At 42.9% G+C, this 13,216-nt stretch overlaps 1 protein-coding gene across 11 annotated transcripts in view; it reads left to right on the top strand.

The window, feature by feature from the left end:
- Positions 1–13,216, top strand: part of LOC127002705 (1-phosphatidylinositol 4,5-bisphosphate phosphodiesterase classes I and II-like) — a 148,313-nt gene that overhangs the window by 86,697 nt on the left and 48,400 nt on the right. For all 11 annotated transcript variants that reach the window (XM_050868780.1, XM_050868789.1, XM_050868781.1 and 8 more), the window contains exons 6-7: positions 7,900–8,000; positions 10,941–11,131. In XM_050868780.1, coding sequence (XP_050724737.1) covers positions 7,900–8,000; positions 10,941–11,131 — 292 coding nt within the window. The remainder of the gene's footprint in view (positions 1–7,899; positions 8,001–10,940; positions 11,132–13,216) is intronic.

Here is a 13,216-nt window from a genome sequence, read left to right on the forward strand (position 1 = left end):
TGCTTCAGGAGTAAACTGAATAACGAGGTGCTTTCATCTGCTCCTCAATATCGAGGTGCTTTCATCTGCTCCTCAAGCCCCAAGTGGCGGTCGAGCAGATTAAATCACCCAAGCAGGCGACCTCGTAATGAGCCAATAGGCTTTCTGTTGCCTGCATTTCCATGTTTCCTCCTCCTCCTCCTCCTCCTCCTCCTCTTCTTCCTCTCCACTTTCCTCTCTTCTCATGTTTCTCCTTCTCTATTCCTCCTCTTCCTCTTTCTCCTCCTCCTCCTCCTCCTCTTCCTCCTCTTCTTCTTCGTCAAAGTTACCAATAATATCTGTGCTCCATCATTGTGACTTAGTTTATGGAAAGGAAGGGAAGGGAAGGGAAGGGAAGGGAAGAGAAGGGAAGGAAAAGGAGGGAAGGGAAGGGAAGGGAAGGGAAATTGAGTACAGGTAAAATCTTTCTATCTATCTATCTTCTATAACGTTTAAACCATCTTCTCCCTTCCCTTCTTCCTTCCCACCTTTCCTCTCCCTCCTATCTTCCTCATTCCCTCCTCCCTCCCTCCCTCAATGACTTAGATACAGGAATTTGTAGTGATGTCAGTAAGTTTGCAGATGATACCAAGATCGGTAAAGTAATTGAGTCGGATCAGGACGCTAGTATTCTCCAGGGTGAACTAAACAGATTGTATGACTGGGCGGATAAATGGCAGATGGAGTTCAATGTAGGGAAGTGCAGTATTCTGAGTGTAGGCAGGAACAACCCCTCACATAACTATTGCTTAAATGACACTCCCATAAGCAGGTCTGGGTGCGAGAGAGATTTAGGGGTCTTAGTGAGCTCTGATCTCCGTCCAAGGGCACAATGCATTCAAGCTAGAAATCGAGCAAACAGGGTGCTGGGATTTATTTCAAGGAGCGTAAGCAACAGAAGCGCCGAAGTCTTCCTCAAACTATATTTAGCATTAGTTAGACCTCATCTTGACTATGCGGTTCAGTTCTGGTCACCTTACTATAGAATGGATATCAAAATGTTAGAATCGATGCAGAGGAGGATGACTAAGATGATTCAGGGGTTGAGAAACTTGCCATACGAGGAAAGACTCAAACAGTTAAACTTGCATTCTCTAGAAAAGCGAAGGGTGCGTGGAGACATGATCGAGGTTTATAAATGGATGAAGGGCTTTAATAAGGGAGACATTCATAAGGTTTTGTTGGTAAGAGAACCGGGTAGGACACGAAGTAATGGGTTTAAACTGGATAAATTCAGATTCAACAGGGACATAGGCAAAAATTGGTTTACTAACAGGGTGGTGGATGAGTGGAATAGGCTGAGCAGTCATGTGGTGAGTGCCAATACAATTGTCACATTAAAAAATAGATTAGATAAATTCATGGACAGCGATATTAGGTGGGGTTAGATACACGGGAGCTTAGGGTCAAAGGAGCTGCCTTGTACTGTCCTACCGGCCTCTTGTAGACTCCTATGTTCTTATGTTCTTATGTTCATTCTTTCTCTTCCTTTGCTTTTTCTCTCCCTTGTTTTCCTTATCTCCCCCTCCTTTTCTTTATCTCCCTTTTCTCCTCTCTCTCCCTTATTTTTCGACTCTCCTTCTTCCCTTCTTCTTCCTCCCCCTCTCATTTTTCCTTCCTCCCTCCCTCACTCCCTTCCATTCTCTCCTTCCCTCTCTCTCATTTCCCCTTTATTTCCCTGCTTCCTCCTTCCTTCCTCTACTCTTCTCCTTCTTTCTTTCCTTTCCTCCCTTCCTCTGTCCTTCTTCCCTTCCTCTTCCTCCCCCTCTCACTTTTCCTTCCTTCCTTCCTCCCTCCCTCCCTTCCATCCTCTCCTTCCCTCTCTCTCCTTTTCCCTTTACTTCCCTGCCTCCTCCTTCCTTCCTCCTACTCTTTTCCTTCTTCCTTTCCTTTCCTCCCTTCCTCTGTCCTTCTTCCCTTCCTCTTCCTCCCCCTCTCACTTTTCCTTCCTTCCTTCCTCCCTCCCTCCCTTCCATCCTCCTTCCCTCTCTCCTTTCCCTGACTCCTCCTTCCTTCTACTCTTTTCCTTCTTCCTTTCCTTCCTTCCTTCCCTCCCTCCCTCCCATTTCTCAGCTCCCTTAGTGTGTGGGTCTGACAATGCTCTCAAGCTTACCTAACACTTGCCTTAATGTATGAGCCCCTCTCTCTCTCTCTCTCTCTCTCTCTCTCTCTCTCTCTCTCTCTCTCTCTCTCTCTATCTCTATCTCTATCTCTCTCTCTCTCTCTCTCTCTCTCTCTCTCTCTCTCTCTCTCTCTCTCTCTCTCTCTCTCTCTCTCTCTCTCTCTCTCTCTCTCTCTCTCTCTCTCTCTCTCTCTCTCTCTCTCTCTCTCTCTCTCTCTCTCTCTCTCTCTCTCTCTCTCTCTCTCTCTCTCTCTCTCTCTCTCTCTTAAGCCATTTTCTTCTTCATTCTTTCTTTTTTTTCTTTTTTTTCTCCTTTCTTTCCTTTCCTGTTTCCATTATGTTTATTTCCTTCTTTCTTCTTCTTTTCTTTCATTTCCTTCCTTTATTTCTTTTTCTTCCCGTGTCTTTTTCTGTTTTTTTTCCTTTTCTTCTCTTCCTACTTTCCTTTTTTTTCTCTTTCCTTTTCTTTCTTTCTCTTCCTTCACTTCCTCCCTCCTTCCTTCCCCTCCTTCCTTCCTCTACTTTCTTTTCTCTTTTCTCTTCTTCTTCCTTCTCCCTTTTCTGTTCTTTTCCTCTTTTCCTTCCATTCCTACTTTCCCTTTTTTTTCTATCCCTTTTCTTTCTTTATCTTCCTTCACTTCCTCCCTCCCTTCCTTTCCTTCTCTTATCTTCTCTTCCTTCCTTCCTTCCTTCCTTCCTTCCTTCCTTCTCTCTTCTCTGTCCTTTTTCTCCTTCCCTTCTATCTGTTTCTCTTCTTCATTTTTCCTCTTTTCCTTCCTCTCTCTTCTTCCTCCTCCTCCCTTCTCTCCTTTCATACTTCTCCTTATCTGAATTATGACACCAAAAACAATCTATAGAATACTTAACACTACAACATACAATAGAGCAACACGAACCTACTTACCCTCGTCATAAGAAAGAAATATATATGAGAAAAGAGTTAGCTTTATAGGCGGACAGTGACCCAAATTCTCAAACATTCCGAGGCTTTCACACACCCACATTTGGTAAGGCTTTGGTAGAGGTTGTGTTAGTAGTATTTCCATGGGTAGTTTTATGAGCCTGATGATGGTGTGACAAGCCTTCCACACACCCACATTAGGAAAGGCTTTCGTAGAGGTTGTGTTAGTATGTCCATGGGTAGTTTTATGAGCCTAGTGATAGTTTGACAAGGCTTCCACACACCCACACTTGGTAAGGCTTTGGTAGAGGTTGTGTTAGTATTTCCATGGGTAGTTTTATGAGCCTAGTGATAGTTTGACAAGGCTTCCACACACACACACTGGATAAGGCTTCCGTAGAGGTTGTGTTAGTATTTCCATGGGTAGTTTTATGAGCCTGGTGATAGTTTGACAAGGCTCCTATACACTACATACGATAAGGCTTTGGTAGAGGTTGTGTTAGTATTTCCATGGGTAGTTTTATGAGCCTAGTGATAGTTTGACAAGGCTCCTATACACTACATACGATAAGGCTTTGGTAGAGGTTGTGTTAGTATTACCATGGGTAGTTTTATGAGCCTGGTGATAGTTTGACGTTAGCAACCACTCATGGGAACCCGACTAACCTCCTTTGTAGTCTTTGTAAATAGTTCTTGGAGCTCAAAGCGACTGAGAACATGGATCATTGACATTTCCTTTATCCTCTTCTCCCTTCTCCCTAATCTCCCTCCCTCCCTTGACCTCTCCCTTCCTCCTCCTCCTCCCTTTCTTTTGTGGTCTCTCTCTCCCTCCCTCCCTCCCTTCCTCTCCTTCCCTCCCTTTCTTTCATGCTTTCTCATTCCCTCCCTTCCTTTCATTCCCTCCCTTTCTCTCCCTCCCTCCCTCCCTCCCTTCTTATCTCTTCCAATGCTCTCTCTATTCATTGGCACCTCCCCCCCCTCTCTCTCTCTCTCTCTCTCTCTCTCTCTCTCTCTCTCTCTCTCTCTCTCTCTCTCTCTCTCTCTCTCTCTCTCTCTCTCTCTCTCTCTCTCTCTCTCTCTCTCTCTCTCTCTCTCTCTCTCTCCTTCGTCTCTTCATTCTCTTTTTTTCTTCTTTTTTTCTTATTTCCTTATTTTTCTTTTCCTTCTTTCTTTTTCTTTCCTCTTTTCCTACTTTTTTCCTTCTTTTCCTTCATTCCTTCCTTCCTTCATTTCCTTCTTTCTTCATATATTTTTTTCTTTCCTTTCCTTCTCTTTTTCTCTTTCTCTTTCTATTTTCCTTCTTATTTTAGAAAAAAGTTCGTAGTCTCCATATCAAAGAAGAACATCCTCCTCCTCCTCCTCCTCCTCCTCTTCTTCTTCTTCTTCTTCTTCCTCCTCCTCCTCCTCCTCCTCCTTTTCCATTCTTTTCCTCCATTTTTCAATTTTCAACGTCATTTTTTTTCTTTTTTCCTCCTCCTCCTCCTCCTAATCTTCCTCCTCCTCCTCCTCCTCCTCCTCGTCCTCCTAATCTTCCTCCTCTTCCTCTTCCTCCTAATCTTCCTCCTCTTCCTCTTCCTCCTTTTTTCTCCTCCTAACCTGAACTTACTTTGAATATTTTTTTTCGTGTGTGTGTGTGTGTGTGTGTGTGTGTGTGTGTGTGTGTGTGTGTGTGTGTGTGTGTGTGTGTGTGTGTGTGTGTGTGTGTGTGTGTGTGTGTGTGTGTGTGTGTGTGTGTGTGTGTGTGTGTGTGTGTGTGTGTGTGTGTTATTATTTTTTTTAATCTTGTTCATGTTCTTTTTTTTCACTTCTCTAACCCGCTTACTCTCTCACACACACACACACACACACACACACACACACACACACACACACACTAACTCAATCAATACACAGACTCACTCCGACCTCTTACTGTCCAGCCAACTTTAAGAGGAGGAGGAGGAAGAGGAGGAGGAGGAGGAGGAGGAGGAGGAGGAAAAGGAGGCGGAGGAGGAGTTTATTCAGGGACTGACGGTTCTGCTTCTCTCCTCTCCCTCCTCCTCTCCTCCTCCTCCTCCTCCTCCTCCTCCTCCTCCTCCTCCTCTTTTTTTTAATTTCTTCACTCCTCTCCATTTCCTCTTTTCCTACTTTTTAACTATCTCCTTTTGGTCCTCCTCCTCCTCCTCCTCCTCCTCCTCCTCCTCCTCCTCCTTAAAACTCCGAGGATTTGCTGGAATTTTATTGGGGAAAGTATGAACACGGTGAAAAATATGAGGGAAAAAACAGCAGGGAAAATTATACAGGGAAAAAAAACACGCGAGGGAAAATATGCGAAAAAATAAATTATGAGTGAATAAATGAGGAAAAAGTGCGAGAAAAAAGAAGAAAAGGAAACAATGAAGGGGAATTGAAAAGTTCATCTCACTCTTTTCTTTCCTTCCTTCCCTTCCCTTCCCTTCCCTTCCTGCCCCTTCCTGCCCCTTCCCTTCTCATCTCTTTACTTTCATTCCTTTCCCTTCCCTTCCCTTCCCTTCCCTACCCTTTCCTTCCCTTACTATCTCATTCCTTCCCTTCCCATCCCCTTCCCTTCCCTTCCCTTCCCATCCCATCCCTACCCTCCCCTTCCCTTTCCTTCCCTTTCCTTCCCTTCCCTTCCCTCTCTCCTTTCCTTCCTTCCTTCTCTTCCTCTCTCCCTCCTTCCTTCCTTCCATCCATCCCATCCTTCCCTTCCCTTCCCTTCCTTTCCCATCCCTTCCCATCCCTTCCCATCCCATCCCTTCCCTTCCCTTCCCAACCTCGTATGCTGCGTAGATTCCCTTAATTCTCGCGGTCAAGAAATACTGAAATGCTGGAATTTATGTTCCGTTAAAAAGACAGATTAGTGTGCCTGTGTGTGCGTCTGTGTGTGCGTCTGTGTGTGTGTGTGTGTGTGTGTGTGTGTGTGTGTGTGTGTGTGTGTGTGTGTGGTATTGAGTGGGTGCTTGCATTAGTAAGGAAATGAATGAATAAGAGAGAGAGAGAGAGAGAGAGAGAGAGAGAGTGGTACCGTCCGTCTTTGTTTCTCTATCTTTCTATCTATCTATCTATTTCTTACCTATTTGCCAATCCACTTACCTTTCTTTCCTTTGCCCTTCCTTCCTTTCCCTTTCTTTTTTTATCCGTTTTTTTCCTTCATATTCCCTCTCTTTCCCTTCCTTTCTCTTTCCTTTCCTTTTCCTTCCTTTTCCTTCCCTTCCTTTCTTTTATTTTCTTCCTTTCTTCTTTCCCTTTCCTTCCCTTCCCTTCCCTTCCCTTCCCTTTCTTTCCCTTTCCTTTACTTTCTTAACTAACCATATTTCTCCCCATTCTTTCCCTTCCCTTTCTTTCCTTTCCCCTTCTTTCCTTTCCTTCCCTTTCCTTTCTTAACTATATTTCTCTCCTTTCTTTCCCTTTCTCTTCCTCTCCCTTCCCTTTCTTCCTTTCCTTTCTTTTCCTTCCATTACCTTCTCTTTCCTTCCTTTCCCTTTCCCTTCCCTCCCTTTCCCTTCCTTACCCTTCCCTTGTTTTCCTTTCCCTCCCTTTCCTTTCTTAACCCTTTCTTTCCCTTCCCTTTCCTTCCTTTTCCTTCCATTACCTTCTCTTTCCTTCCCTTTCCCTTCCCTTCCCTTCCCTTCCCTTCCTTGCTCTTCTCTTTTTTCCTGTATTCAAATGTACACTTCGGGATATTATCAAGCATTTTTCTACATCAATTTCAACTGATCATCTTTTTTTTTCTCTTTTTTCATCTATTTCTTTTCCATCTCTTTCTTCTTTTTATTTCTCCCATTCTCTTTTTTTCCTTCGTTTTCTCCTATCTACTTTTCTCTGTCTATCTATCTATCTCTTTCTCTCTCTCTCTCTCTCTCTCTCTCTCTCTCTCTCTCTCTCTCTCTCTCTCTCTCTCTCTCTCTCTCTCTCTCTCTCTCTCTCTCTCTCTCTCTCTCTCTCTCTCTCTCTCTCTCTCTCTCTCTCTCTCTCACTCTCTCTCTTCCATCTGTTTTCTCTATCCATCAATTTCTTTATTTTTCTAATCCATTTATTTATCTTTCCTCTCTTTTCCCTTCCTTTTCCTTCCCTTCCTTTATTGTATTTTTCCTTTCATTCATAATCTATTTTTTATGCTTCCTTTCCTTTTCCTTTCTTTTCCTTTTCCTTTTCCTTTCCTTCATATTCCCTCCTGCCCTTCCTTTCCCTTCCTTTCCTTTCCCGTCCTTTCTCTTCCCTTCCTTTCTTTTCTCGTATCTTCTCTTTCCCGTTTCTTTCTTTCATATTTTCTCTTTCCTTTCCTTTTCCTTTTCCTTTCCCTTTCTATTTCCATTTCCTTCCCTTCCTTTACCAATGTCTTCCCTTCCCTTCCCTTTCCTTTCCTCTCCTTCTTTTTCATCTTGTTTTTTTTTTCTATCTTTCCATCAATTTCTTCAATCTCTTTTTTAAACGATCAATTTCAGGTCATCGTTATATCGTTCTTTCTTTCATCTATTTTTCCATCAAGTTCAAGTGTTCATATCTCTCTCTCTCTCTTTCTCTTATATATATATCTCCCATTTGTAAACTCTATCCATCCAGCAGTCTCTTTTCCATCAAGTTCAAGTTTTCATATCGTTCTCTCTCTATTAAATATATCTCCCATCTGTAAACTCTATCCATCCAGCAGTCTCTTTTCCATCAAGTTCAAGTTTTCATATCTCTTTCATATATATCTCCCATCTGTAAACTCTATCCATCCAGCAGTCTCTTTTCCATCAAGTTCAAGTTTTCATATCGTTCTCTCTTAAATATATCTCCCATCTGTAAACTCTATCCATCCAGCAGTCTCTTTTCCATCAAGTTCAAGTTCGTTCTCTTTCTCCCTTCCCAACAGACCGACACCGTGTCCATGGAGAAGTTCAGCTGGGAGACGTTTCTGCAGTTTTACCACATGCTGACCAACAGGGTGGAGGTGGAGCGCGTCTTCTGCCAGCTGTAAGTGTTGCCAGGTGCTGTGTGTGTGTGTGTGTGTGTGTGTGTGTGTGTGTAATTCTTTTTTATTTTTTTCTTTGTCTATGTGTCTGTCTATCTATCTATTTTTTTATATCTGTCTATCGTGTTCTATCTATCTACTCCTTACGTTGAATTTCTTCCTCTTACCCTTCCTTCCCTTCCTTCCTTCATTCATTCATTCATTCTTTCTGTGTGTTTGCCTGTCTGTATTTCTTTCTTTCTAAATCTATCTATATTGTTTTAGCTATCCGTAACTAAACTTCCTTCCATCTTTATTTCTCTTCTTTCCTTCCTTCCTTTCTTCCTCCCACCCTCCCTTCCTTCTTTCCTTCCTCCCTCCCTCCCTCCCTTTCTTCCTTCCCTTTCCTTCCCTTCCCTTCCCTTCCCTTCCCTTTCCTTTCCTTCCTTCCTTCCTTTCCTTTCCTTTCCTTTCTTTTTTTCCTTCCTTCCTTCCTTCCTTCCTTCCTTCCTTCCTTCCTTCCTTCCTTCCTTTCCTCATTCCTTCCTTTCTTCCTTACTCCCTCCTTCCTCCTCTCCCCTTCCTTTCCCTTCCCCTTCTCTCCTCTCCCCACTCCTTCCTTCCCCTCCCGCCAGTACAAAACCTAATCAACGATTTAATTAGTAAAGAAACAACAAATGAATGACCGTATCCCATTAAACAATGTCTTAATAATGATAATAATAATGATAATAATAGTAATAATGATTTGCATGGCGCGCGGCTTATGAGACAAAATTATAAAAGCAATTTGATGATAATGTGTGTGTGTGTGTGTGTGTGTGTTTAAGTTCATATCCATTACAGAACTTATATTTAAAAGTCCGTTAAGTATGTTTATATGTGGCCAGTTTGTACTCATAACAGAAGTAAACAAACCAAGACTGACAGTTTGTACCCATTATAGAACTAAAAATAAATAAAAAGATTGATAAGTTTTTAGTACATGACTGCCAGGCCCATTCTACTCATCCACTCTGTTAGTAAACCAATTTTCGCCTATGTCTTCGTTGTAAACCTAACCTAACCTAACCTAACCTAACCTCACTATCCATGAACTTATCTAACCTCTTCTTGAATGTGTCTATCGTCTTGGCACTCACCACATGACTGCCAGGCCTGTTCCACTCATCCACCACTCTGTTAGTAAACCAATTTTCGCCTATGTCTTCGTTGTAAACCTAACCTAACCTAACCTCACTATCCATGAACTTATCCAACCTCTTCTTGAATGTGTCTATCGTATTGGCACTCACCACATGACTGCCAAGCCTGTTCCACTAATACACATGTTAGTAAATCAGTTTTTGTTGTAAACCTAACCTAACCTAACCTCACTATCCATGAACTTATCCAACCTCCTCTTGAATGTGTCTATCGTATTGGCACTCACCACATGACTGCCAGGGCCGTTCCACTCATCCAATCTGTTAGTAAACCGATTCTCGCCTATGTCTTTGTTGTAAACCTAACCTAACCTAACCTCACTATCCATTAACTTATCCAACCTCTTCTTAAATGTGTCTATCGTATTGGCACCCACAACATGACTGCCAGGCCTGTTCCACCCATCCACCACTCTTTTAGTAAACCAATTCTCGCCTATGTCTTTGCTGTAAACCTAACCTAACCTAACCTCACTATCCATGAACTTATCCAACCTCCTCTTGAATGTGTCTATCGTATTGGCACTCACCACAAGACTGCCAAGCCTGTTCCATTCATCCACCACTCTGTTAGTAAACCAATTCTCGCCTACGTCTTTGTTGTAAACCTAACCTAACCTAACCTAACCTAACCCCACTATCCATGAACTTATCCAACCTCTTCTTGAATGTGTCTATCGTATTGGCACTCACCACACCTTGAAAAACATGTTAAAAAGATAAATCATATACATTATTGTCAGCGAAAACTAATAAACTGATAGGACGTCTTTGTTGAATCTGAATGCATGAAGATGAGTCTAATAAATTAACACGATGTCTTTGTTGAATCTGAATCTATCCAACCTGAACCCATTGCTACATGTCCTGCCCGGGTGTATGTATTTAAAGAATCTAATCCCTTGCCCGGGTTTAAAATAGTCACGCTCTCCGCCCCCTCGCTAAATAAATAGTTAATGAAGTTTGCCATTAATGTGTAGATTAGCGACTCCCAGCGATATATATTAATTAAGGACTTGTCGATCACACACTCTCTCTCTCTCTCTCTCTCTCTCTCTCTCTCTCTCTCTCTCTCTCTCTCTCTCTCTCTCTCTCTCTCTCTCTGTCAGAAACACCTTAATCACATTCAGAGTCAGTGCATCCAAATATCATCTTGCAGCATAGTTCAGCATAATACAGAAAACAGCGATGATGATGATGATGATGATGATTAGGAGGAGGAGGAGGAGGAGGATTTAGGACCTTAAGTGATCGTGGTATTGCTAGGTTAATGATGATGTTGGTAATGATGACGATGATTGATGATGGTGATGATGGTAATGATGACGATGGTGATGATGGTAATGATAACGATGATGATGTTGGTGATGGTGATGGTAATGATGATGATGTTAATGATGATGATAGTGATGATGATGTTAATGATGACGATGATGATGGTAATGATGATGATGATGATGATGATAGTGATGATGATGTTAATGATGACGATGGTAATAATGACGATGATGATGTTGGTGATGGTGATGGTAATGATGACGATGATGATGATGTTAATGATGATGATAGTGATGATGATGTTAATGATAACGATGATGATGATGATGCTAATGATGACGATGATGATGTTGGTGATGGTAATGATGATGATGTTAATGATGATGATAGTGATAATGATGTTAATGATAACGATGATGGTGATGATGGTAAGGATGACGATGATGATGGTTATGATAATGATGACGATGCCCCTTCCAGCACGGGCCAGGAGTACAGCGCCACCCGCAAGACCAAGCTGCAGGGCATGAACATGGAGCAGCTGGTCAAGTTTCTGAACGAGGAGCAGCGTGACCCGCGGCTCAACGAGATCCTCTACCCCTACGCGGACGGCGCCAAGGCCCGGGAGGTGCTGCTCGACTACGAACCACACAAGGACAACATCGCAAAGAGTAAGGAGGAGGGTGACTTATTTCTGCTTCCCTCGATCCCTTGAATTGATGGGAGGGTGATTTTTTCACTTCCCTCTCTAGAATTGATTGATTGATTGATTGATAGGATGGGAGGGTGACTTTTTCTGCTTTCCTCGATCCCTTGAATTGATGGGAGGGTGACTTTTTCTGCTTTCCTCGATCTCTTGAATTGATGGGAGGGTGACTTTCTTCTGCTTCCCTCTCTAGAATTGATTGATTGATTGATTGATAGTATGGGAGGGTGACTTTTTTCTGCTTCCCTCTCTAGAATTGATTGATTGATTGATTGATAGTATGGGAGGGTGACTTTTTTCTGCTTCCCTCTCTAGAATTGATTGATTGATTGATTGATGGGATGGGAGGGTGACTTTTTCTGCTTCCCTCTCTAGAATTGATTGATTGATTGATTGATAGGATGGGATGGTGACTTTTTTCTGCTTCCCTCTCTAGAATTGATTGATTGATTGATTGATGGGATGGGAGGGTGACTTTCTTCTGCTTCCCTCTCTAGAATTGATTGATTGATTGATTGATAGTATGGGAGGGTGACTTTTTCTGCTTCCCTCCCTTGAATTGATGGGAGGGTGACTTTTTCTGCATCCCTCCCTAAAATTGATGTTTTTTATGTCGGTTTTCTTCTTTTCTTTGTCATAATGTTATATAGTACTCCTTCCTTTTTTTCTTTTTATTCTCTTTTTTTTTTTGTCATATTAACTCCATGCTGCCTGGATTTATTTTTCTCTCCATTTTCTTTTTCTTTCGTCATCTTTACAGCGTGCCTTCCACTTAACACTACTTATTTTTTCTCATTTTCACATATATTTAGAGTTCATTGAAGCCCCGCGACTAGCCTTTTTTCTAGTTAGTGATAGGTTAGAATTCGAAACACTCCCGAGCTTCATAACCAACGACCAAAGCCTCGGGACTAACGAAAATGTTCCTATTGGCTGTGAGGAATAAGTGGGCACGTTGCATCAAGGAGTCATTGCGGTTGAAGGGTGCCACCAGCCCTGCGTTCAGTTGGGCCGTCAGCCAGCGCTAACAAGTCTTGGCAAGAGGGTGGAGTTAGCCAAACGCCCGCCGTGTCGTTGCGTGGGGAGTTGTTCTTGATGGGATCGGATGTGGTCTACAGTGCTGGTTAAAGAAACTGTGAATTGATGCTTCCAGTAAAGGGTCTCGCCTGTAAGAGCTGCTTAGGGAATAGTGTGAGGCAGCTGGTGGCTGGGGTTGGACTGATCCACTGTTCGGCTTGGCTCACCCACCTGTTGCCGCGCCCAGCCAGGTGTCTATCACTGGGGGTCACTATAACATAATAGCACAGAGTCATGACACGGTACACCATCAGCCAAGGTGGAAGCAAACTGACGTGTTCTGCGCGGTGATGGGCTGCCATGGAGCTAATCAAAATCAAGAGAGAAAAAGAGGAGGTGTGGCCGTCTGTAACATCTTGGTGAAACAGACTATAGACAGGTGAGGCTCAGGGACAGTCTGATGCCACATAGAAGGCCACTAGGGCATATCCTAAGATTGTCACAGTCGTGGGTATTGGGGCATGGGCATTGGGTACGCCACTGCTATTACTTAATCGTACGACTTAAGACAGAGGCAGAGGATGATGTTACAGTAGATTAGTAATGAGTGATGATGATGATGATGATGAGGAGGAGGAGGAGGATTTTGGTGAACAAAGGCTGTGGTTGTAATAATCATGACCTGCTGCAACACGAGAGGAGGGCATCACTGAGGGAGGCTGCTGTGTCTGGCCGTGCAGGAGGGGCAGCATAACAGGAACGGTTAAATATTTGAAGTGGGTTAGAAATGAACTGCAAGATCGGTTAAAGCAAATGAACTGCCTTGTTAATCGTGAAGGTAAAATTGGGGGATACGCGCAGCTTCAGACTCCCTACTTCTTTATTTAACAGAGAGCACATTCAAATCATTTAGCGGCGAGGTTTTGATGTCTATCCCTACACTTATTCCCTTATACATCCAATCATCCACTTAGCATCCATTTATCAATCCGTTCGTCCTCGTTCACTTATAATATCTCGCTACTTATTTTAC

Source organism: Eriocheir sinensis, chromosome 24 (genome assembly GCF_024679095.1).
Source record: "Eriocheir sinensis breed Jianghai 21 chromosome 24, ASM2467909v1, whole genome shotgun sequence".
In the NCBI taxonomy this organism is placed as follows: Eukaryota; Metazoa; Arthropoda; class Malacostraca; order Decapoda; family Varunidae; genus Eriocheir; species Eriocheir sinensis.